This window comes from Micromys minutus, assembly GCF_963924665.1.
Source record: "Micromys minutus genome assembly, chromosome: 9".
Classification (NCBI taxonomy): Eukaryota; Metazoa; Chordata; class Mammalia; order Rodentia; family Muridae; genus Micromys; species Micromys minutus.
Window position 1 is genome coordinate 60,746,514 of NC_137978.1, and position 23,351 is coordinate 60,769,864.

Below are 23,351 nucleotides of genomic sequence, written 5' to 3' on the forward strand. Positions count from 1 at the left end.
TTCCGTTTCCTCTTGTTTAAAAGTTTTCTCAAATGACTTTCTCTGCCTCTCCCTGGTTTTGCAGTGGAGGTGGAGATCTTCATCACTGAGACTCTGGCCCACCAGACCTTCCTGGTCCCACCAGGAAGCAAGCGCTGAGGGTGGGTGAGGGTGGACTTAAGGTTTCCTCCCAGGCTGTGGTCTGAGTCAAGCTTCTGGCTCTCAAAGCCACCAAACCTTCCTGCCTGGAAGGGAGGCAGGCGGGAACCATTGGTAGATTTCCAGAATCCTTGAATTTGGTAGGCTGGGGGTGGGGTGGGGTTGGGGGTGGGGCCTGGTGCTGGACAAACAGATCAAAGGTGACAGGCACTGGACCTGCAGAGCTGGGTGGCACATCATGAGGTGGGTGGGTGACCCACAGCTTCTGGGGGAGCAGAGCAACTTAGGCCTGGGTTCTCATGTCACTCCCCTGCCCACAGGCTACTGATCTTCCTGGGTCTGCTGTGGAACTTGGTGGCCACAGTTTTGGGCTCCAAGTGGCCTGAACCTGTATTCGGGCGCCTGGTGTCCCCTGGCTTCCCAGAGAAGTATGGTAACCAACAGGATCGATCCTGGACACTGACTGCACCCCCCGGTTACCGCCTGCGCCTCTATTTCACACACTTCGACCTGGAACTCTCTTACCGCTGCGAGTATGACTTTGTCAAGGTACCTGACAGGGTGCTTGGCTGAGGCCTTCTTATGAGGTATGGCAAAGGCTGGCCTAGTTCTAACCTTCCCTCCCTTGGCCCCCGACCCTACAGTTGAGCTCGGGGACCAAGGTGCTAGCCACACTGTGTGGGCAGGAAAGTACAGACACTGAGCAGGCGCCTGGCAATGACACCTTCTACTCACTGGGTCCCAGCCTAGAGGTCACCTTCCACTCAGACTACTCCAACGAGAAGCCATTCACGGGATTTGAGGCCTTCTATGCAGCGGAGGGTGAGCAGCGGTGGGCTCAGGCAGCCCAGATGCAGCTGGGTGACTGACTTGTCTTCGCCCTGTCCCCATCTTTGGGTCTCTTGCTTCCCACCTCTCCCGGGGCACTGTTGTCCTGTGCCATGTGAATGGAGTGACTGCTAAGGATGTAAGGAGCACCCATCGGGTTACAGAGAGCTTGCACAGCTCAGCCTGTCAGCCCGGGGTGTTCCACATGACTGTGCACTCCGGTCCCTGAAGGAGACTATCTGTGTGACCTCAGGCAAGTGGCTCAACCTTTCTGCTCAGTTTGTCCCCATTTGCTGCTAGACTGATGGTGGCTGTTCCCTCCTCTGCCCGGGTGGCTTTGAGCAGGATGCTTAACCTGTCACTGGTTTAACACGGATGCTACTTGCAACTCTGGCCCCATCTTGCGAACTGCCGAGCAACAGGCCTCCGTCAAGTGGGCCTCCAGAGCCTGAGTTCTCTGTTCCATCTCTTTCCCTCCCCCTCCTGCCTGCCTGGCCCCTCTCCCCTAGATGTGGATGAATGCAGAGACTCAGTCCCTTGTGACCATTACTGCCACAACTACCTGGGTGGCTACTACTGTTCCTGCCGAGCGGGCTACATTCTCCACCAGAACAAGCATACCTGCTCAGGTGAGGGGGAGGGGCATCCCATCGGCACCAGGAGCTGTTCTGCCCAGGAGGCTGGGCTCCTCTGTTCCCTCCAACTCTATTAGCATGTCTAACTCCTCCCCTTCCTCCCTTCCCCTCCCTCCAATGGTGTCCTTTGATCCCCTGTCTGTACTCCTGGAACCCCTAGTTCCACCAGCCAATTGCCTCTTCTTTCTAGGTGGTTCCTAGGTAGACTTGGTATCTCGGGCTGAGCCAGGCATGCCTTAAGCTTCCAGTCTACCACGGGACCTCAAAGTAGAGAAGTGTAGGCGGCTCAGTGCCAAAGTTCCTGACCCCAGCAGCTGAACGCTTTGGCCTCCTTCTGATCCTTTGCCCTGGCCCTTCTCAGTCTTCCTGATGCCCCCCCACATCTGTCTTCCAGAGCAGAGCCTCTAAGCTCCCTCAGCTCCAGCCTGCCCACCCCAATGAGTCAGATACCAGTCAGCACATGCCCAGTCTACGCAGCTCTGTCAGGCTGGAGTGGCTGCCGGCTACAGCACCCATTCACCTTACACGACAATAATAAACCTGCCTCCATTTCCACTGTGGATGTGTGTCTCTTGCCGGGGTTGGGGTGACAGGCTTGGAAGGCAATAGAGCAACCTGGGTTCCTTCATTAACCTTCCTCCTTGTCTCACGGCCCGAATGTAGGAACTCCCTGAGCTCACACAGGGAGACCCCCTCCCCCACACACACACACCTCTCCTGGGTTCCCTGAGGCTGATCTCAGGACATCTTGAGCCAGTTCTACTTTTGAGGTCAATGCAAGTCTTTCTTCTCTGACCCCGGGGAACTTGACTCAGGCCAGAGACCAAAGTGGGTGTTACTGAGAGATCAGGATAGTCACCCTGTATCCAGGGGTGTCCTCTACATGGGGGAGGCTTCCAGAGGAGGGGAGTATGGGGAGCCTTCCTAGCCTGTCCCCATGAGCAGGTAGGTAGGGAGCAGAAATGGAGCCTGACCCCCACCAATGGGACACCTTGGCAGCCCAAAAAGGAGGGGAGACTGTGTGCATACTGGTGACATAAACTTCCCTGAATCTTCCCCAGGGCCACTTCTAAGAACAGAGAAGGCCTGGGGAAGGCCTAATCAGCCTGTTACTGGGTTCAAGGGCTCTGGGCTGGTCCCTGGCAAATAAAGGTTAGCACCCCTTGTGGACTCACTTGGGAACTTCAGAGCTGGGCACTGGAGTGATTTGACAGAAGAAAGCCTATCAGTTCAAGGGGCCTCCTCCTTTCCCTGGATTCCTGGGGACTTTGGGGAGGTGGTCTGCCTCCTCCAGGGCCCACTTCCCTCTGGCCCCCCTTCCTTTACTGTCCACCTTTGTGTGACTCTGACCCAGCAAACTGCCCGATAGAACGGTCATGCTTCAGCTGAAGCCCGAGGGCGACCCAGTCCCTTTGGGGTGGGAGTCGGGGTCCTCGCCTGCCTCTGCAGATTGTCAAGTCTTGACCAAGCCCGGGGTATAGATGTCCCAGGCGTCCCCTATGCTCCAGCGGTGTCCCTCCAGGAGCAGCCATGTTATCCTCTCCTCTCTTCCCAGCCCTTTGTTCAGGCCAGGTGTTCACTAGGAGGTCTGGCTATCTCAGTAGCCCCGAGTACCCGCAGCCGTACCCCAGACTCTCCAGCTGCAACTACAGCATCCACCTGGAGGACGGCTTCAGTGTCATCCTGGACTTCGTGGAGTCCTTCGATGTGGAGATGCACCCTGAAGCCAAGTGCCCCTATGACTCCCTCAAGGTCTGGTTCTTGCATCCTTACCTTGACACGTTCCCCTCAACAGCCCCTCCACCCCATCCTCCAACACTGCCTGTCTGTCCTCCAGCAAACCCCAGTCAGCCTTTTTCTGGAGGGGGTCTAAGCCAGGCTGTGGCTTCAGCATAAGGATACCCCACCTTTTATCCCCAGCCTGCCAAAGCCGGTTTGAGTTACTTTACTTCTGTCTAACTCAGACTAGAACCCTGCAGTAGGTCAGAGTCTTTTTATTCAGATTCAAACAGAGAAGAGGGAATACGGTCCATTTTGTGGGAAGACGTTGCCCCAAAGGATTGAAACTAACAGCAACAAGGTGACCATCACCTTTGTCACTGATGAGTCAGGGAACCACACAGGCTGGAAGATACACTACACAAGCACAGGTGAGCAAATGGCCCTCAGATCCAGCTTCTGTCCCTTATGCAGCATCAGCAAACCACATAGCTTTGGACTCTTTCCTGGCACAGAAACTTCCATCATTCTGGAATCTGATTTTTGGGAGGGGAGGGGACAGGGCACTGATGTCTCAAGACAGGGCTTCTCTGTGTAATAGCACTGGCTGTCCTTGAACTCATTTTGAAGGCCGGGCTGGTTCCAAACTCACAGAGGTCTACCTGCTTTTGCCTCCCAATTACGGGGATCAAAGATGTATGGCACCATCCCTGGCTCCTGGTTTTCTTAACCGAGTTAACCAGGCAGAACTGACGCATGCACATGCTTTTAGTCCCACCACTCAGGAGGCAGAAGCATGTGCAATTCTGTGAGTTCAAGATCACCCTGAGCCATAGCTCAAGTTCTAGGACAGTCAAGGATACACCAGAAAACTGTCTCAAAAACTAAAAAATGTCTCTTTGGCATGTGTGTACAAATGCCCAGGACAGAAAGGTCAGATCCCTTGGAGCTGGGGTTCCATGTGGTTGTGTGAGTCACCTGTGTAGGTACTGGGACCCATACTGGAGTCCTCTGAAAAGCAGTACTAACTGCTGTACCATCTCCCTATCTAGCTTTCTCACCTACCTATAGCTGAGTCATGGGCAAAGAAATGAGTCTGGCTGTCCTGGACTCACTTTGTTGACCAGGCTATCCTTGAACTCACAGAGCTCCATCTATCTCTGCCTCCTGAGTCTGGGAATAAAGGTGTGCACCACCACACCAAGCAAGACAAAAGTCTTGATTTGTGCAAGTGATTCAGCTTAATTTTGCCTTTGGTGTTAAATGTTTGGATGACCACTGTACTTGAGGCGGGTGCTCTCTGCCTCTTGTTTCATTTATAAACTAAAAATGCAGATTGCTAACTTCAGATGTGGCTGTTACAGACATAAAGAATAAGCCTGTTTCCCCTGCACAGCACAGCCCTGCCCTGATCCAACTGCGCCACCTAATGGCCATATTTCACCTGTGCAAGCCACGTATGTCCTGAAGGACAGCTTTTCTGTCTTCTGCAAGACTGGCTTCGAGCTTCTGCAAGTGAGTTACTAAAAAACTAAGTGCCTATGATTAAGATGGCTTTGAAATAAGAGATGAAAACAGGAAGTATCTATTCATGAAAAGAAAATCAAAGTAAGTTTGCAGAAAACAAAAATGACTATGAAGAATTGTATGTGTGGTAGAGGGGGAGGGTTCTGTCTTTCACTGTTTTATATATACTTATTTTTTTAATTTATGTATTTATTTTATGTATATGAATACTGTTGCTGTCTTCAGACACACCAGAAGAGGGCATCAGATCCCATTACAGATGGTTGTGAGCTACCATGTGGTTGCTGGGATTGAGTTTGGAACCTCTTAGTGCTCTTAACCACTGGGCTATCTCTCCAGCCTGCTATCACTGTTTTTTGAGTCAAGGGTTTCTCTGTGTACCTCTGGCTGTCCGGGGGCTCCTTCTGTATACCAGGCTGACCTCAAACTCAAGAGACCCATCTGCCTCTGCCTCCTGAGTGCTGGGATTAAAGGCATGTGCACCATCACACCAAGTTGTTACTTTTCTAGGACAGTAAGATGTAGCCCAGGGTGACCTTGACTCATGACTTCCTGCTTCAGCCTCTCCAGCGTTGGGATTGTAGGTGTGCACGGTCACACTGTGCTCAAAGCTCTTTTGGTGCTGCTACTCATATGTGCTAAGTGCTCTTATCACTGAGCCAGCACGCCCCACACCGTCTGCTGTAACCACTATTTTAGAGGGCTAGTCATTAAAAAAACAAAGCAAAAAACCTTCTGATCATCATACACTGCAGCAGCTCTCTGTAAAGTGGCTGAAACAACAGAAACAGGTGCTCACCCGGCCCCATGAGCTCTGCATAGCTCCTTCTGTTAAATTAAGTCTTCCCTGGTCAGTTGACAACCTTCCCATAGAACAGCTCATGAGCCCACAAAGATGAGACAGCCCTGGAAACAGTACATTCTGCAAAGTTATAAATAGTGCTCACTGTTAAGGGAGAGGGAATATAATTTTAAAAACTGCTTAGCGTGTTGCTTCAGGAGCACAGGTAAGAGATTAACTCATCTTTGTGTTCTTCAAAATTGTCACTGAATCCCAGTAGTAGAAAGCAATAACCCTGGAATGACAGCTAGGAATGGAGTCCAGCCCATGGAGGGTCAAACGAAGGAGTCCTACCTTGCAAAACCCCTGTTCAGGCCCTTTTCTACTGTTCCTTGGATTGCAGGACCACAAACTGTTTTGTTTTGAAACAGCTTCATTGTAGCCAAGGTTGGCCTTGAACTTACTATTACAACTGAGCATGACAGTCTCCCGATCCTCTTGTTTCCCAAGTACAGGTATTAATGTGGCATCATGCTGGTTCTGTGGTGCTCGAGACCAAACCCAGGACTTTCTGGATGCTAGTGATGCATTCTTTATGTCCTGTTTATCATTTAACCGAATGATATCACTTACAGCCTTTGAAACATTACAGCTTTTGCAAATGGTTTCCTCTTCCATTAATGCTTGCTTTCTCTCTTGGGTCTATGCAGACCAGGCTGCTCTCAAACTCAGAGAACCACATGCCTTGGATTAAAGGTGTATACCACCATAGTTGGCTGAATAATTGATCTTATAGTTTTTCTTCAAACACTAGCACTTTTTCTTGGGAGGGGGGAGCTGTATAGCTGAGACAGGGTTTCTCTGTGGAGCTTTGACTGCTCTGGACTCACTCTGTAGACCAAGCTGGCCTTGTAGATCCACCTGCCTCTGCCTCTGTGTGTTGAGATCACTGGCACTGCGGCTGCACACAAAGTGTGGATGTCAGAGGACAGCTTCTAGCTCTCTCTTTACCATTTAGGTTTCAGGTATCAAGCTCAGGTTGTCAGGCTTAACAGTCAACTATTTACTTTTCTATAAAGCTATTTCATTGGCCTTACTTTGCACTTTCAAAAAGCAATGTTGGAAAGGGCTGCACAGGTGACTCAGTGCTTAAACACACTTGCTATTTTTGCAAGGACTGGAGTTCAGCTCCCAGAGCCCACACGGCAGCTCACAACATTCCTTACTCCGGTTTTAAGAGATTCAAGGCTGCTTTCTGACACCAGGCACACACAGGCACACAGATGCCTTCCACAGTTGCTGCCCTGACTTGGGAGCGCTGCTCTGGGGAAGTGACCTAATGTTAACAGGGAGCTCATTTTCTGAATTTCCTCCCCAGGGTTCTGTCCCCCTGAGATCATTCACTGCTGTCTGTCAGAAAGATGGATCTTGGGATCAGCCGATACCAGAGTGCAGCAGTATGGTCATATGGTGACAATCCCCTTTCCTTGCTGCTGCCTGTACCATCTGTGTTGTCCCTTCATGTGTGCAGAGGTTAGAGCAGTGGTTCTCAATATAGTTCACATTGTAGTGACGCCAACCATAAAATTTTAGTTGCTACTCTATAACCATGATTTTGCTGTTATCAACTGTAATATGTTTTCAACAGCCACAGGCAACCCCCAAAGGAGTGGCAGCACAGGTTGAGAACCACTGGGCTAGCAGGTGCCTGACATTGTTCTACCAGCCCCAATGACCTTAGCTAACCTCAACTGGGGGTATCTATGCTCAAAGCAAGCACTTTCCCATTGAGAAATTGCCCCAGTCCCCCTAACACTTCTGTGGCTTCTAGTCATCCCACTCCCCTGCCAAATGAACTCCCTCATTAGGGCCTGAGTCTGACAGTCTGTGGGGAATCAGTAGTCTGCCACTGCTGCCTGTACAGGTGCCATTCTACCAGGAGGCAGGTAGATCTAGAGTTCCAGAACAGCCAGAGTCATATAGACTCTGTCTCAAAAACTACAAACTAAAAGCCAGCACAAGGCCCACCTGGCTCTGTAGGCTTCCTGATCCTAGAGAGCACAATGGGGGGTGGGGCTTCTCTTGTGCTATTGGGTACTTGCAAGGCTATCTCCACTGCACAGACCTTTCTAGTATCAGCTCCAAGGTACAAAGGGATCCTCCCTCCCATTTCTTTACTAGTTATTGATTGTGGCCCTCCGGACGACCTACCCAATGGCCACGTGGAGTATGTCACAGGCCCTGAAGTGACCACCTACAAAGCTGTGATTCAGTACAGCTGTGAAGAGACTTTCTACACTCTGAGCGGCACCAGTAAGTACCTTCTTCAAGGAGGAATGGGTGGCGTTTAGAACTTGAACCCTTAAGGTTGAATATAAATGTCAACCAGCCTTTTAGGCTAAAGGAGACAAAGGATTAAAAGGCCTTTCTCCCAAGTGCTAAGTGAAATATTACAGTTAAAGTGACTTTAATGTCAATTTGCAGGAATCTGAAAACAGATCGTATCTAGTAAATGACTACTACAAACACACAATATATTCCAAATGGTTTAATTTAACAAGTCAAAACCTTATCATTAAGCACTTGAGATCTTGATACATATTCAAGTTACACATCTAAAAGGTTTCCACTTTGCAAGCAAACATGGTAATGCAGATACCTATTTATGAAATCATGTAAAATGGTTATTCACACACCTCACCCCACCACGATGCTCAAGAATCAACATTTTTCAAGGGATTATTCAAGCAAATGACAACTACAGCTAAACATTTTTGCTTTTCCAATGATTTGCAGGTAAATATGTGTGTGAGGCTGATGGATTCTGGACGAGCTCCAAAGGAGAAAAATTCCTCCCAGTTTGCAAGCCTGGTAATGGACGCATTTTTAAGAGAGATTCATAGCTGACAGAGTAGCTGGCTGACAATAGGCAGTCTAGTTGGGGAGGCAGAAATGCAAAAAAGGTCAGCATTTGGCTTAGGCTAGCTTAGTGTTGCCCAACAGTGTGCTCACATCACCCCTTCCCACATGGAAGTTAGGTGCAGACTGCATCATGCACTTGTTTTTGACCTTGCAACTAGGCAAGCATAAAAAATTAAGTCATTTCTTAAATTATCCCAAACCATTTATACATTTATAACCACGAACTCGTTACTTTTCTTCTCTGTAAAAGTGCTATTAAACCCCAAAGCTAATAACTTCATTATTTCCCTAAGCAATTGTTTTCAACGACATCTAGATTTTTAAACATTAATGCAATTTGCCTTTTAATAGTACTTAAATTTCTTTACCAGAATTGGCTCCAACAATAGTTGAGAATGCTTTTTTTAATTGAAAGGTAATAATACACTCATTACCCGTGTTAGCTGGTTTAAATTAGTTTTCTGGCCCTGTATTTGGCTGACATGCTGCTTCTCAGTTTTAATCAAAGTGCACAACCACAATAAGGAGCATATGCTGCATTTCTGAGCACTCAGTCTGTAGTGAATGGTAAACCAGTCTTTGGATGACTCAACCACACCAAAATTACCAAGTTTGAACCAGAAGCACCTTGGCTATTGCTGCAACATTGTAATTTAGACTTTTACATTCAAAGGCAACAGTAATTTTATAAATCATAGTTCCTGTTTTCTCAGAATTCCCAGTAAGCTAAAAGAGCAAACAAAACAGTGCAAGGTATGGTGAGGGGTCCTGCTCTTTGTTTCTATGTAATATCCACACACAATTCCTGTCTTTAGATTCTCTCATCTTGTTTTCATTTAGCAAAACAGGCTAAAATAGGACTTCTCAGGTCTTTATATACTATTTAGAATGGCCCCACTCCCCTCAACAGGGAGGACGGGTATCAATCTGTGGGATTATGTTTTGGCTGACACCACTTTTTCCCCCTCAGTTTGTGGGCTGTCCACACACACTACAGGAGGCCGTATAGTTGGAGGACAGCCTGCAAAGCCTGGTGACTTTCCTTGGCAAGTCTTGTTACTGGGTGAAACTACAGCAGCAGGTGCACTTATACATGACAACTGGGTCCTAACAGCTGCTCATGCTGTATATGGGAAAACAGAAGCAGCATCCTCCCTGGACATCCGCATGGGCATCCTCAAAAGGCTCTCACCTCATTACACTCAAGCCTGGCCAGAGGCTGTCTTTATCCATGAAGGTTATACTCATGGTGCTGGTTTTGACAATGATATAGCACTGATTAAACTCAAGAACAAAGTCACAATCAACAGAAGCATCATGCCTGTTTGCCTACCAAGAAAAGAAGCTTCATCCTTAATGAGAACAGACTTCTTTGGAACTGTGGCTGGCTGGGGGTTAACCCAGAAGGGGTTTCTTGCTAGAAACCTAATGTTTGTGGACATACCAATAGTCGACCACCAAAAATGTACTGCTGCATATGAAAAGCTCTACCCAGAAACAAGAGTAACTGCTAACATGTTCTGCGCCGGCTTGGACACCGGTGGAAAGGACAGCTGCAGAGGTGATAGTGGAGGGGCATTAGTGTTTCTAGATAATGAAACACAGCGATGGTTTGTGGGAGGAATAGTTTCCTGGGGTTCCATTAACTGTGGGGAGGCAGAACAGTATGGGGTATACACAAAAGTCATAAACTATATTCCCTGGATTGAGAACATAATACAGAATTCCTAATTTGCATCAGTAAATTGTTCCTTATTTCTACAAGTATCTGGGAAGATTACAGATCCGAGAACAATTGACAGCCTACCCCAAAACCAAAACAGACGAGATCGTTACAGGTATAAGAACACTTGCCAATGTCAGCTTTGATTTATGGTGTTCAATATAGCAGTGCTTTGCCAACCCCACAGACTCACTAGGTCAAGCTGTATTTGATTCCCTACCATCTACTTATTTCATACTGGCTGTTCCCATTTCTGGCCAACAAATGAATTGTTGATTTTCCTAGTGTGTAGATTTGGTCTTTTTTTTTTTTTTTAAATCTATTTATTTACTTATTTATTTATTATATGTACACTTGAAGCTGTCTTCAGACACCAGAAGAGGGCATCAGATCCCATTACAGATGGTTGTGAGCCACCATGTGGTTGCTAGGATTTGAACTCAGAACCTCTGAAAGAGCAGTCAGTGCTCTTAACCGCTGAGCCATCTCTCTAGCCCACCACTAGATTTGGTCTTAATGAGCTCAAGAAAGTGCTCTGTAAGTGTCCAGTACCTGAGAAAGTCCTTTTGGAAGGTAAATCAAGAGCAGGTGCGTGACTTTCACATGTTAGACCAGCAACACCATAAAAGGGTGAGAAACAGAGTCCATCCCAGAATATTGGGATAGGAGGCATGTTCTACCATATCCAAATTGTCAGATTAAAAAAAAAAAAAAAAAGAACATGAAAGCATTTTGCCCTTTTAAAGGGCAATTTAGCAATCTGTTTCAAAAATCTTATAGTTTTTCACTATACCCAGCCTACTAAGCATTAACTACTTGGGCACAGGGAAGCCAAGCCTAACCGCACAGTACAGTCATTCTCTCATGTACCAAAACCAGTAACTAATCATATTTGGGGGGGGGGGAGCTCTTCTGGTAAGATGCCGACTTAACCTTAGAATGTCATGTTTGATTTTACTTGGCTTTTCCAACAAGTTTTAAAGACAGACAGGGCCTCATGATAGAGCAATAGCCAACCTACAACTCACTTGCACCTGCCCCAAACTCTGGGATTGAAAGCATGGGCCACCACATCCAGCTGGAGACTCACATTTTAAAGGATGGAGATGCTATACTACATCTTCCCACACAAGTCACTTTAACTTTCTAGCATTTTCAGGATATAGAATTTTCCAGTTAAGACTCCAGACACTAAACTGTTGGTGGCAAGAAAACCTTTTATTCAACTGTGGTTCAGTTGTTTTTCATCATTTTAAGGAATGAACGCGTTTTGATGACCAGACTTTCAAAAACAATCTTTGCCAAGTAGTTTATTTCTAAAACTCCATTTATGGCAAGTAACTATCTACAGCTATGTCATACCATAAACATGTTAAAAGGCTACTTAACACTGAAAGCCTTCTATGACCAGTAAGTCTTTAACAAGTGCAAAAAAGGGATCAAAACCATGCCATTGACGAGTAACTTACCCCAGGACTCCTGGACGGCTTGCCAGTTTTAGTCTTTGGAGGTTCCCGAAAACCATTTTAATGTTACCATGTTACTGCTGCTGAGTAACAGTGCAAGTGCTAAAATGCAAAATTCAGATGTACAGGGTTTGGAAATCATGCAGGCTTAGATGCAGAGAAAAAAATTTACAATAACTCATGATCCCTTTACAGAGGATACTGTATAATGAAACAATGTGTTCATAACAAGTCTCTAAAGGATATAAAATTTTAAAACACGCAACTTGCAAAATGACAAACCTATTTGTATCTATTTAGGTAAGGGCATTAGGGAAACTACTGACACAAAAACTGTCACATTCTTCCAGTTAGAAAAGGAGCTCCTCAGTTCTTAGTTACAGGAAAAGTACAATAATCAATGTATTATTGCTTTTACATTCTTAACAATGCATTGACAGTCTAATCTGATTTTGTGGGTATATTTATCCACCACTGCATATCCCCCACATTCAGTGAGGGTAAATCCTACCTCAGATAAGACGACCCACCCACTAGTTCTTAAAGCTATCAGACTTCTTAATGGATTTCAGGCACATGGTTTCTTGCTCTCTTCTACTTCATCCCTATTGCAATTAATTCCACTTTTCAAATCCCAAACAGAAAGGTGCTTATCATCCCTTCTTCCCAATTGATATGCTCTGCTACAAAGCACTTGGAAGCAACTGTTTTGCCCCCTCTCCCAAATAGTATTTTTAGAAGGCATGATTCCCCATCGGAGATTTATACAGCCATGTAAATAGAAAATCACTCAAATGCACAGAGGCACTCAGACCAAGCTGGAGGGTAACGGCTTACCATCTTAGGTGCAGTCACCCAGACTTAAGAAAAACTAGATTAAAAACAAAATAACCCAAAGAAAAACTTTCACTTTGGACAATGCAAGAACAAATAGCAATTAAGTCTGGGTATCAGGTGTCAATGCATGACAGGTGATGAATCCATTTGACTTGAGACAACTTTTCAAATAAGTTTATTTGAAGCAAAATAAACTACTGCCAAGAAACTTTATGAAAGTTCCATCTCAAAAGGGTCAAAAAGGGGAATTAACTGCTATGAATTCTTTGCATTCAGGGCTGCAAAACAAAGACACATATTATTTAAATCAGTTTTATTTAAGAATTTCCAACAATGACAACTCTTATAAAAAAGCATCCAAGCACAGGACACAGAACTGCAGCAAACAGCATTCTTATGAATAGCTAACAGACATGAGAACTTCCACCCTTCTTTGAGACACCTGAGCTCACTGGTGAACTCTGCTTCCAAGTTCTCCTGCAAAGCACACCACAAGCTCAGTCCATGTTCGCAGCCCATCAGCTTCAGTTCACGTTCCCACACTTCCAGATCAGTAACAGAGGAGAACACACACCATACAGCATTCACAGCAGTTGACATAGGGGGAGGGAAGTACAAGTATTTCACTTAACACATTCAACTAATTGTGGGTTTCCTAAGAACAAAACTCAAAGTCTTCCAACAGATGTGGATGTCCTTTGATGCAAAAACATTCGTACTTTATTTGCTATCATTGCTCTCTGCACACTCTCTCACCAAAGCCACAGGATTGAGTGACACATCTCTCCAAGTTAAAAAATATCCATTTTTCACCACCAAGTCTCTGCACGCGCTCTCCTTTTCTCGCTCATACTAGCCTTTCATGCCTCGGCACCACCATCAATCCCACACAAGGTTTCAAAAGTTCAAACAGCCTTCTGGTTCCATTATCACAGCCTTGCGTTCACAGCGTTGATACGACTCCATGAAATAAAGAGTAGCGGATAAAAATGGAACACCCACCGTCAAAGACGCGGCCTGTGCAGCGTGATGACGAGTTCTTGGATGAGAAAGCATGTGGACAGAAGTATTCCTATGGCAGAATATTTACAGCACTACTTTCAATGAAGTGCTTCTTCCATAAACATTTGAAATGAGATGAACTGCAGAGATTAAATGAAGGCTTCATATTGTACTTTCGTATATGAAGGAAGACAAGTGTTAAAAACAAAACCAAAAGAACCAAACACCATGACATCATGATCTCCCAAATGGAGATTTTCCTAAGGAAAAAATTCATAGGGTGGGATTCAAATTAAAATAAGGAGAAAAGAATGTAGTTCTAACCAATGGTTTCTACTCTGAACATGCAAAGAATTCATTAACAATTTCAATGATAGAATATACAGAGAAACCTTCTGAGATCAATTGTAGTGTTGGTTTACCAATTAGGCAAACAGCTGTTCACTTTCACCCACTCAGTACTTTAACCCTTTATATAACAAAACTTATAAAATTCATTTAGCTTTCCCCTCTTTTTTTCTAAAGAAAAATGTCAAAAATACTGCTGAATATACTCCACACTGAACAAACCAATCTGAAAATTTTAGTACATATGTATTTTACAATATACTTACCATGAGTTTAGAAAAATTTGAATCCCACCAATCTAAGCCTACCTAACCTACCAACCAACCTACTACTAACCAACCCCCCACCTACATTCCCCAGCCAGAGGATTTAGAATCCATGCTTGAGCCAAAGCCTCCATTAAAACCACTGCCCGATCCTGCATTTGATGCTGACCCCCAACCAAGAGGGGCACCAGAATTAGAACCACTGTAGGAATTATTTCCAGAACCAAAAGCCTGATTTGGTTCCCTTTGCATGCTGCCCTGGCTCTGGTTATTCCCAGATGGGCCTGACTGGTTCTGCTGGCTGGCTAACATGCCCATCATACCCCAACTGCTCTGCAAAGCTGCCTGAGCTGCAGCCATCATTGCTGGGTTAATGCTAAAAGCGCCAAAGTTCATCCCTCCACCCATATTACCACCCTGGTTATTTCCCAAGCCAGCTCCACCCCCTCTACTGTTACCAAACCCACCCTGATTCCCAAAGCCACCTGGATTACCACCAAATCTTCCACTTCTTTCTAACTGTCTATTGCTATTATGCTTAGGTTCAGCATTGGATATATGCACGCTGATTCCTTTAATGATCAAATCCTCTCCACAAAGAGACTGGGCAACCTAAAAGAAACAAACATGCAAATTATGATTAGACCACCAACTTGGACAGGACATCAACACAGCAATAAAACCTAGATCTTAGTAGAACCAACTAAGTAGGAGGAAAAATAGGCCATTAATGCTGACTTTACTTAAACTCAATCAGCAGTTTTTAGCTATAGTAATATTAATAGCACTGTTTCTGATTTAATGAAAAATACCTAAAGGGCATCTTTCAACTATCTAAACCTACTCTATCCCTCAAAAGGGAAGGTGGCAATCAGCTGGAATAAATCACATATCATTTTTAGTGCTGGAGACTGAGCTCAGTACCTGGTATACCATGCTGGTCACATACAGTAAGCAGCACTAAACCAGATACATTCCCAGCCCTGGAACAAATTAACAAGAAAAATACCTTATCATCTGCAAAGGTAACGAAGGCAAAAGCTCTGAATGGTTTGGGAATGAAGACATCTACCACTTCTCCATACTGACAGAAGAACTGCTGAAGCTCTTCAGCAGTCATGTCCTCTGTACAACGTCCAACAAACACCTTTCTGCTTCTCAAAGGCTCATCTGGACTTTGCTGGTCAAAAGAAGGCAATAGGAGAAACAAACAGTAAACACACCAATGCATACTTTTAAGTCCCTTCCCCTGTAGGTGTTTTTGTTTCTAAAGAATCACCGCCCATCCTGTGCACCCCCCCACCCCCGTGCTAAGATTAAAAGGTGTATACTGACAAGACTGGTCTCTTGGAATTACAAAAAGAAAAAAAAAAGGGGGGGGGTGGTGGTGGAGTGTTACCTTTATGCCTATCTGCACTAAATGCAAGCCGGATGCCTTTTAAGGTCAGAAGAGATAGTCATTCAGAACTGTAGTTAGTTGTGTGCTGCTATATGAATGTTGAAAATGAAATCAAGCCTCTCCAAGAGCAACAAATACTATTTGTCACCCAGCTACCTCTTTGTAGCCTCATTTCTTTGAGAATCTCAAAAACAGGCTCTTATGTGCCCCAGAATGGCCTTAATATTCGAGACCAACCCTGAACCCTGACCTCCATTACTATCTCCCATGTTGGAGATTATAGGAATGTAACACCATGCCCAGTTTTAGCTTGTTTTATACATACAGGATAGAGATCAATGTTATCAGCCACCCCTCCAGTCCTTTTTGAAGTTGGATTTCTCACTGAACCTTGTAATTTGGCTAGACTGGTAGCCAGCAAGCTCCAAGGATTTATTTACTCTCCAGGAGTGGGATTACACGTACATGCTATCAGCTCATGCCTTAAATCCCAACACTTGGAAGGTAGAGGCTGAGGGGGTGGCACTCTGAGTTGAGGCCAGTCTGGTCTACCATAGTGAGTTCCAGACAACCAGGGCTACAGAGAGAAACCCTGTCTCAATATAAATATAAAAATGTGTGTGTTCTGGGATCAAGCACAGGCCCCTCATGCACCTTACTAACTGAACTTAGTTAGTAAATACTAAGTCTCAGTCCAAATAAAGTTCTATTAAAGTATACTTTGATCCCAAACACAATGTTCCAAGTAAGTCTTGCTTGCCCAACAAATCACTGGATACTAAGTTTCCCAGAATATTAAATAAAACCAACATTAAGTAAATGGGGTGACACCTTTATTTACTCTGAGCACTCAGGAGACACAGGCAGGCTAATCTGAGTTTGAGGCCAGCACAGTCTACAAAGTAAGCTCCAGGACAGCTAGGGCTACATAGAAACCATGTCAAAAACAAACAAACCACCAATCAAAGGAACAAAAAGCAGAACAAAATACCTTAGAATTTGGAAGTTTACAGTCACACCACCGCCCATCTATCATATGCCGCTGTGACATTACTTTCACTTGGGTTTCATATTCCGTAAATCGAACAAAGCCAAAACCTTTTGAGTGACCAGTTTTAAGATCTTTCTTGACCTGAGAAGAAAAAAACAATTGAAAATTTTTCTAACACCATACGTGCGGCAAATCAGAGTTGCCTCACTCAACTGAAAGCAGTAGCTTAGCGAGTAAATGGAATCAAGTTAGTTCAAGGTAAAACTAACAAACACATCTTTAACAGTAGACTCACTTGCACAACACAAAACATTGCATAACAATTTTAAAATGAGCACAAATTTGGTTACAATTTAACATGGGGAAAGAAAAATATTCCAAATTAATATATATTTAATATAACCTATTTCCTTTTAAAGCAGTGGTTCTTAACATTCCTAATGCTGCAATCTTTTAATACAGTCCAACCATAAAATTTTCATTGTTACTTTATAACTGTAATTTTGATACTGTCGTAAAATGTAAATATCTGATATTCAACCCTTGTGAAAGAGTTGTTTGAACACTGAATTATTCTCCCAGGACTCGCTTTCAATTAATTCCCAGCACCCACATGGCAGCTCACAACTGTCTGTAACTCTAAGATCTGACACCCTCACCCAGACATATACACAGGCAAAACACCAATGCATATTTTTAAAGAAAATGGCTGAACAAAGCCAGGCAGTGATGGTGCATACCTTTAATCACAGCATTAAGGAGGCAGAGGCAGTTCTTGATCAGCCAGGGCCACAGAAAACAAACAAAACAACAACCCTGTCTGGAAAACCAAAACAAAAAGATGGCAAACAACAACACCAGTGCTTTTCCTGGGTAAAGAGTTGTTTATGAGGATGGGAGAGATGGCTTAGTGATTAGGAGCAATGTTTTTGGTTCCCAGTACCCACATGATGATACAAAACCTTTTGTAATTCAGTTCTGAGACTTGAAGCTCTTTTGACCTCCAAGGACATGTTCTACACTCAAAACACACAATCAAAGCATGCATACAAATAAAACACTTGTGAACTAGAATAAAATTTACCTGAACCATAAGAACCTCTCCAAAAGTACTGAAATAGTCTTTAAGATCCTGCTCTGTTGTTTTCCAGGGGAGGCCCAACACTATGAGGTCAGACGTTTTCTGAACTGCTCTTTTCACCTTCACTGCCGAGGAGGCATCTGCCTCATCCATTTTCCTTTTGTTATCTAAAAGCAAAGCACAAACACAAAGTTTAGCACTCCAGGAGGCAGGTGGATCTTTGGGTTCAAGCTCAATTCTGTCTATGGAATGAGTTGCAGGAGACACACACACACACACACACACACACTCACACTCACACACCCCAAACAAAAAAACCTACTTCCACTTGGCAAATCAAGGCCAGCTAGATCCTGCCTCAAAAACCAAACCACACAACACAAAGGCCAGGAGGTAATGAGGCAGGCTGATCTCCGAATTTGAGGCCAGCCTGGTTTACCAAGTTCCAGGATGGTCAGGGAGGGCTACACAGAGAAATCATGTCTCAAAAAGACAAAATAAAAACCAAACCCACTGACACACACTGTCTTAAGAAATTACAAAGTAAAACAAGGTCAGATATATGAACAGTGAAGGCACTGAAGACTTTGGTAAATAAATATCTGAAGGACTGAAAGTAGCTTATATGGCTGGAGTTAATTTTCTGGTGCAAATTGGAGGTACCCCAATTCTAGTTTTGAATCTTTCTGAAAACTGATTTTGCATACATAGTGGAATGTGTAAAGGACATTTGTAGCAGGTTCTTGTTTTCTACCCAGTTAGGCAAGGTCTGCTGTTACTCCTGGTACTACACACCTTCTCTTGGCTAGCTGGCTTGTGAGCTCCTAACAGCACTGTGTGACTGCCTTGTATGTGGGTTCCATATAGATAAGGTTGTGAGGTTTACTCAGTATTCTTACTGATCAGGTTTTGAAATTATGCAAGACTGTAATCAACTGCACGTTCTCTTTCTAAAAGCTGTATCAAAATAACAATTCTATTTCATTTAATTTTGTGGTATTAAAACATATCTAGGTATTAAAACTTTTTCTGATATAAATGCATATACTCATATGAACTTGTAAATTAAAATAGCAACATTTTTTATTTCTACACATAAATTCAACTTTCTGTTATCTAAACTTTCAGCAATAACAATTTTGTAGTAAAAACAAATTAAGATCACAGACCTAAGTCTCAGGTTACGTGACATTTGCTTTTTTGAGATGGGGGTCTTATTATGCCAACAAAACTGGTCAAAGAATCACCTCTCTTTATTTACCAATTATTACAGGTGCATGCCACTTCAACTACAAGCCACACAAGCACTACAAGTTGAGCTTTTTCTCCTGGTCCCAGGATCCTGGAATATCTTGAGACCCAAAACATTATCACAAATACCTTGGCCATAAGCTTTGGCTGTTCCTTGATAATTCAGGATGAACACTGAGTTACACAGCCAATGACTTAAAAACCTGCACAGTGCAAAATCCAAGTTTCCCCAGCCTAAACAAGACCCTATCTTTAAACACTCTTCTTAGAAATACATTAGTTTTTGCACTGACCAAACTTGGTGGACTGCTCTTGGTTCTCTGCTATGTATAATCAGGCTGGCCGTGAACTCTTCTATACCCCAGCCTGGCCTCAAATTCACCCTCCCCTCTTAGCCCCTAATGCTGGGAAGGCACCAGAAGGACTATGTTGCAGCACCACCATAGTAAAAGCAACAATTTACTGACTCACATGCATTCATATCCCTCTGCTCCTAACGCAGGGTCTCTGTTGTCCTTAATTTCTGAGATCCACTGCCTCAGCCCCCTTGAATGCTGGAATCAAAGCTGTGTACCACCAGACCCAACTTTCTCATACTTTCAAGACTGTCACTTCTGAGGATCAAGGTTTGGGTATCAGCACCCACAGTAGTACACAACCATAGCTTTAGTTTCAGAAGGTCGGATGCCCTTTTGCATCAGGCACACACAGTGGAGAGACACATACAAAGAGTTAATATAAAACATAAATCTTAAAACGAGAAGCTAAAGCTGCTAGGAAAAGCTGGGCAGTTGGTGGTACACATCCCAGCACTTGGCAGATGTGAGTTCAAGGTCAACCTCAGCTACAGAGTGAATTAAGACAGAGACAAACACTTTGAGGAAAATGGCTAAGCCAAATGCTTTTTTACAAAACAGATGTACCTTTAGGGCATTTCGTTTTAACCACCTAAAATTGGCAATGACCATGTTTTGATGGCTTAACATCTAAATAAACGCTCCTCAAAAAAAATTTCTGTGTCTCAATTTTTACTTATTTAGACTGCTGACCTGCCAGAGTAGACTAGGTCTAAGCAAAGTTTACAAAAAAAGGCAGGGTTCTAGGAGACATTCTTTCAGGAATGCCAACCCAGGACTGGAGCTCAACAACAGACTACTATTATCCCAGCAATCAGGAAGCCCTGGATGTTATAGCCTCACTGAGGATGGCATTTAAGTCTAACCATAGCCAGCAATATGGCAAAACCAAATTGACGAACAGACCTTTGGGATAGTTGACAACATATACTAGATTGCCCCAGCCAGCATCTGGCGCATGCAGAATTCCTTCCACCAGTCGGACGCCTCTCATACACTGAGACACTGGATTCCGGTAGCGCAGGCCACACGCCCCTGGAAACTGGGCTGTAACTGTAGACAGCAACACTGTTCCATCGTCTTCTGATGGTATTTCAATGGGCTCATCATTCTCATCTTCTGTTACCCGAATATATTCAGACATCTTTGCTTAAATCTCTTAAAAGAAATGATCAAGAAAATCGAAATGGTTATCCTTCTATAATTAGCTCCTACCACACCACTGCATTGTTCCCATTTCCTGCCACCTAAAATGTTTCCCTCATCCCTGAAAAAAACTAAAACTAAAACACCGAGAAAAACGAGGTTTTTTAAAATAAAAGTTGTGATTCTTGCCTAGCAAGGTTACCCACGATTTTAATCTCAGCACTCTTGAGGCAGTCAGTGCTACAGAGAAAGCCGGTGGTGTGATGCTGCTCCCTGCCACCCCCCAGTTCACCGTTTTTGTCAGGGCTAAGTGCTTCCCGTGCGAAAATCGTAACAGTGTTACCATGTGGCCTGTTGGTTACAAAGCCAGACAAAAACAAGGTGTTCAAGAAGTATCTTTCCCAACTTTTTTCTTCTTGCAAACAGTTCTTACCTGGCACGCACAGATTACAGGCTACGGTATTTTCTGACCATTCTGAATTAACTTATTCTAAAGCCTGAGAGCCTAAATCAGGTTTAGCACGTGATTTAAGTGTAAGAAACTAGCAATGCATTGGGATTAGAGAAATCTTGACTATGTTGGTGGAACACAAAAACCGAGGCTCAGAACAGAGATTCAGCAATTCTGTTCCTCATTTTCATAAAAGTCTAGCTAAAGTTGAGAGTCGAGGGAGCAACGACAGATACTCCGTGGGGTAGGCCGCCACTTCCCAGAAGGCCATGCGTGATAGACAACGTCGGTTTTCCCCCGCTTTCAACTCGGCCCAGGGTGGGGCCGCGAGAGTCCAAGTCCCATGGTGACAACGGTTATTCTCAAATGCGAGAACCTACAGGGACTAGCACTGCTGGAGCCCTGGGGTCACGACAAACTTCCGCCCGGGGCTTCAAGGCCCAACAGGCCCGGCGTCCCGCTCCGGTTGCCGCCCGCGCTAGGCCCTAACGAAGCGGTGGCGCGAGGCCAACTAGGCCCCGCTCCAGAGCTCCCTTCCTGCGGCTTAGATCGCCTTAGGCCTCCCCAAAGCAACACCCGAAGCACGCAAGGCGTCCTCTGTGAGCAACTCACCCACTCGGCTGCTACTAGGAAGCACAACGAAGAACCGTGGACGGGAAGGAATCCAACAACAGCCGAGCTACCGCTTCGTGCCCACAAAATGGCGCTAGGGCCGCCTCCCGCCCTCGCCCGCCTTCGGCCTCTCCCACTTGCTTCCTATCAGTAGGGGAGCTCTCCGAGAGAAGCAATAGACGCTCTCCCATAGAAGCGACTCGGATACTAGCAGGCTCGTAAGCATGCAGAACAGAGTAAAATAATACAGAGATAAGAGTGGCTAGGTCTGGAAAGATGAAAGATGAGGAACAGCGTGGCCACGCAGGCTTTATAGTCCCCCTATGTAACGTGACAGATGGCTTCGCCCGACCAACCGCCGGCCCTAGTTGAGGAGTTCGCGCGCGGTGAAATCGCGCGATACTAGCGTAGACCCGGACCGGCGCGGATTGGGCGGAGCTAGAAGAATAGGGGCGGGGCCAGGGTTGGACTAGGCGCGTGAGGGCGAGAGCCCTCCCTGGGTACCCTGGGTTTCCGGTCTAAAGGCTAGTTTTAAGTGTCTCCTGTTTTTGCTCGTTAATTTCCAACATAGAAACATTAGCTTTGGTCTACAAAATGGCTCTTGTCCTAAGTACTACTTTGTGCCAAGTACCTTTTGCCACGCTCCGGCTCTAGGGGGAAAAAAAAACCCAGAATCTTGTTAATGCCAGGCAAATGTTCTACCATTGACCTTGAGTTTAGCCACCAAATATTGTTTTACAGACAGGGATCTCAAAGACACTGTGTAACCTAGGCTGTCCTTTAACTCATCGTGGCTCCTCCCCCATCTTCAGGCTCCCAACTGTTAGTGTTGCCCCAGCAATCGATGTGATCGGTATTCTAGTTACTCTCCTCTTTCAGTAAGTGAAGAAACCTAGGCACATAGTTAAGTATCTTGCATGAAATCACCCCGAGAAAGAGGTCCCATTAGGATGAGTCCTGTGGCAGAAAATACTGGGAAGTTTCTATATTTCAGTTCCAGTTGACCAGTCCTAGTTTAACTTCGTAAAGCTGAAGGCTAGCTCCATCACCAAACTGCAGCTGTAGACTCAGAATTAGCCCGGATTGAAACTTCTTGGTGTTATCAGATTCAAAGTTTAGCCGCAAAGGTTTACACCGTTGCTTTATTTACTGAAACTGGGTCTTGCAGTACAGAACAGGCTGGCCTTGAGTTTGCAGTGATCCTCAGGCCTCTGCCTCCTTTCCAGGGCGGGGAGGGAATCACAGATCACCATCTCATCCGTCATGCCAAGCTGAGTCTTCCCACTTTAAACGAAGATGGCATTGTAAGAACAGATTAATGTCTGGCCCCGACCTCCTGTTGTACCCCAGGCTGGCCAGGTACTCCTGGGTGGGCCTCAACCATCTGAGTGCTGGGATTACAGGCATGAGGCCTTCTACCCGCTATTATTGATTTTTTTGGTTTTGGACTTTTTAAAAACAGGATCTCTAAGTAGTCTATGGCTGGCCTGGAACTTACTGTGTAGACCAGGTTGGCCTCAGATTTGCAATGCCTTTCCTGCTTCTGCCCCTCCACTGCTGAGAGTGCAGGTGTGAGATGCAAGGCCTTTAACAATAATTTAAAACAATGATTACATTTTTGTTTATTGTGTGTTCATGCCTCTGTGCACCAACAAAACAAGTTTACCTGCTGAGCCATCTAGCCAGCATCAACTGTAATTTTTTTAGACAGGGTCTCACTGCATATCCCAAGTTGGCCTTCAAACCAGTCTCTCCCCTAGGCAGGCCTGCAGCGTGCTGGAACTGTGGAGATGTCCCATCACAGCAGCCCTTGAACTCAGAGAGCTCTGCCTGCCTCTGCTTCCCAAGGGCCGGGATGAAAGGCGTATCTGT

At 45.1% G+C, this 23,351-nt stretch overlaps 2 protein-coding genes across 8 annotated transcripts; one reads left to right on the plus strand and one right to left on the minus strand.

Moving 5' to 3' along the window:
- Positions 1 to 376: 376 nt before the first annotated feature.
- On the plus strand, positions 377 to 11,519 carry MASP2 (MBL associated serine protease 2; the record flags this gene model as incomplete). The annotated part of the gene is made up of 11 exons (XM_080921288.1): positions 377 to 381; positions 459 to 687; positions 783 to 960; positions 1,476 to 1,595; positions 3,157 to 3,353; positions 3,604 to 3,751; positions 4,717 to 4,835; positions 7,007 to 7,085; positions 7,810 to 7,941; positions 8,425 to 8,499; positions 9,521 to 11,519. The coding sequence occupies 11 exons, from the start codon at positions 377 to 379 to the stop codon at positions 10,279 to 10,281; spliced, it is 2,043 nt and encodes a 680-aa protein (XP_080777414.1). The 3' UTR covers positions 10,282 to 11,519.
- Positions 11,520 to 12,709: 1,190 nt separating this feature from the next.
- On the minus strand, positions 12,710 to 21,574 carry TARDBP (TAR DNA binding protein). Of its 7 annotated transcripts, none has more exons than XR_013975121.1 (8): positions 21,480 to 21,574; positions 20,177 to 20,428; positions 17,667 to 17,830; positions 16,583 to 16,723; positions 15,202 to 15,372; positions 14,687 to 14,804; positions 13,579 to 13,718; positions 12,710 to 12,854 (listed from the first exon to the last, which is right to left on the minus strand). XR_013975121.1 is itself a non-coding variant. In XM_080920994.1 (7 exons), exons 2-7 carry the CDS (start codon positions 20,412 to 20,414, stop codon positions 13,813 to 13,815), a joined length of 858 nt encoding a protein of 285 aa, XP_080777120.1. In that variant the 5' UTR covers positions 20,415 to 20,428; positions 21,480 to 21,574; the 3' UTR covers positions 12,861 to 13,812. The 7 variants fall into 7 exon arrangements, 4 of the variants coding, with proteins under 4 accessions (XP_080777120.1, XP_080777119.1, XP_080777118.1 ...); XR_013975122.1 differs by having other exon boundaries at positions 14,678 to 14,804; XR_013975123.1 differs by having other exon boundaries at positions 14,660 to 14,804.
- Between the last annotated feature and the right edge of the window lie 1,777 nt (positions 21,575 to 23,351).

Coding starts and splice junctions, on each gene's coding strand:
- TARDBP (XM_080920991.1), bottom strand. CDS start 20,414: ATGTCTGAATATATTCGGGTAACAGAAGATGAGAATGATGAGCCCATT. Junction 17,831..20,176: donor TGTTGTCAACTATCCCAAAG/GTCTGTTCGTCA, acceptor CTTTGCTTTTAG/ATAACAAAAGGAAAATGGAT. Junction 16,724..17,666: donor GAGAGGTTCTTATGGTTCAG/GTAAATTTTATT, acceptor TTTTCTTCTCAG/GTCAAGAAAGATCTTAAAAC.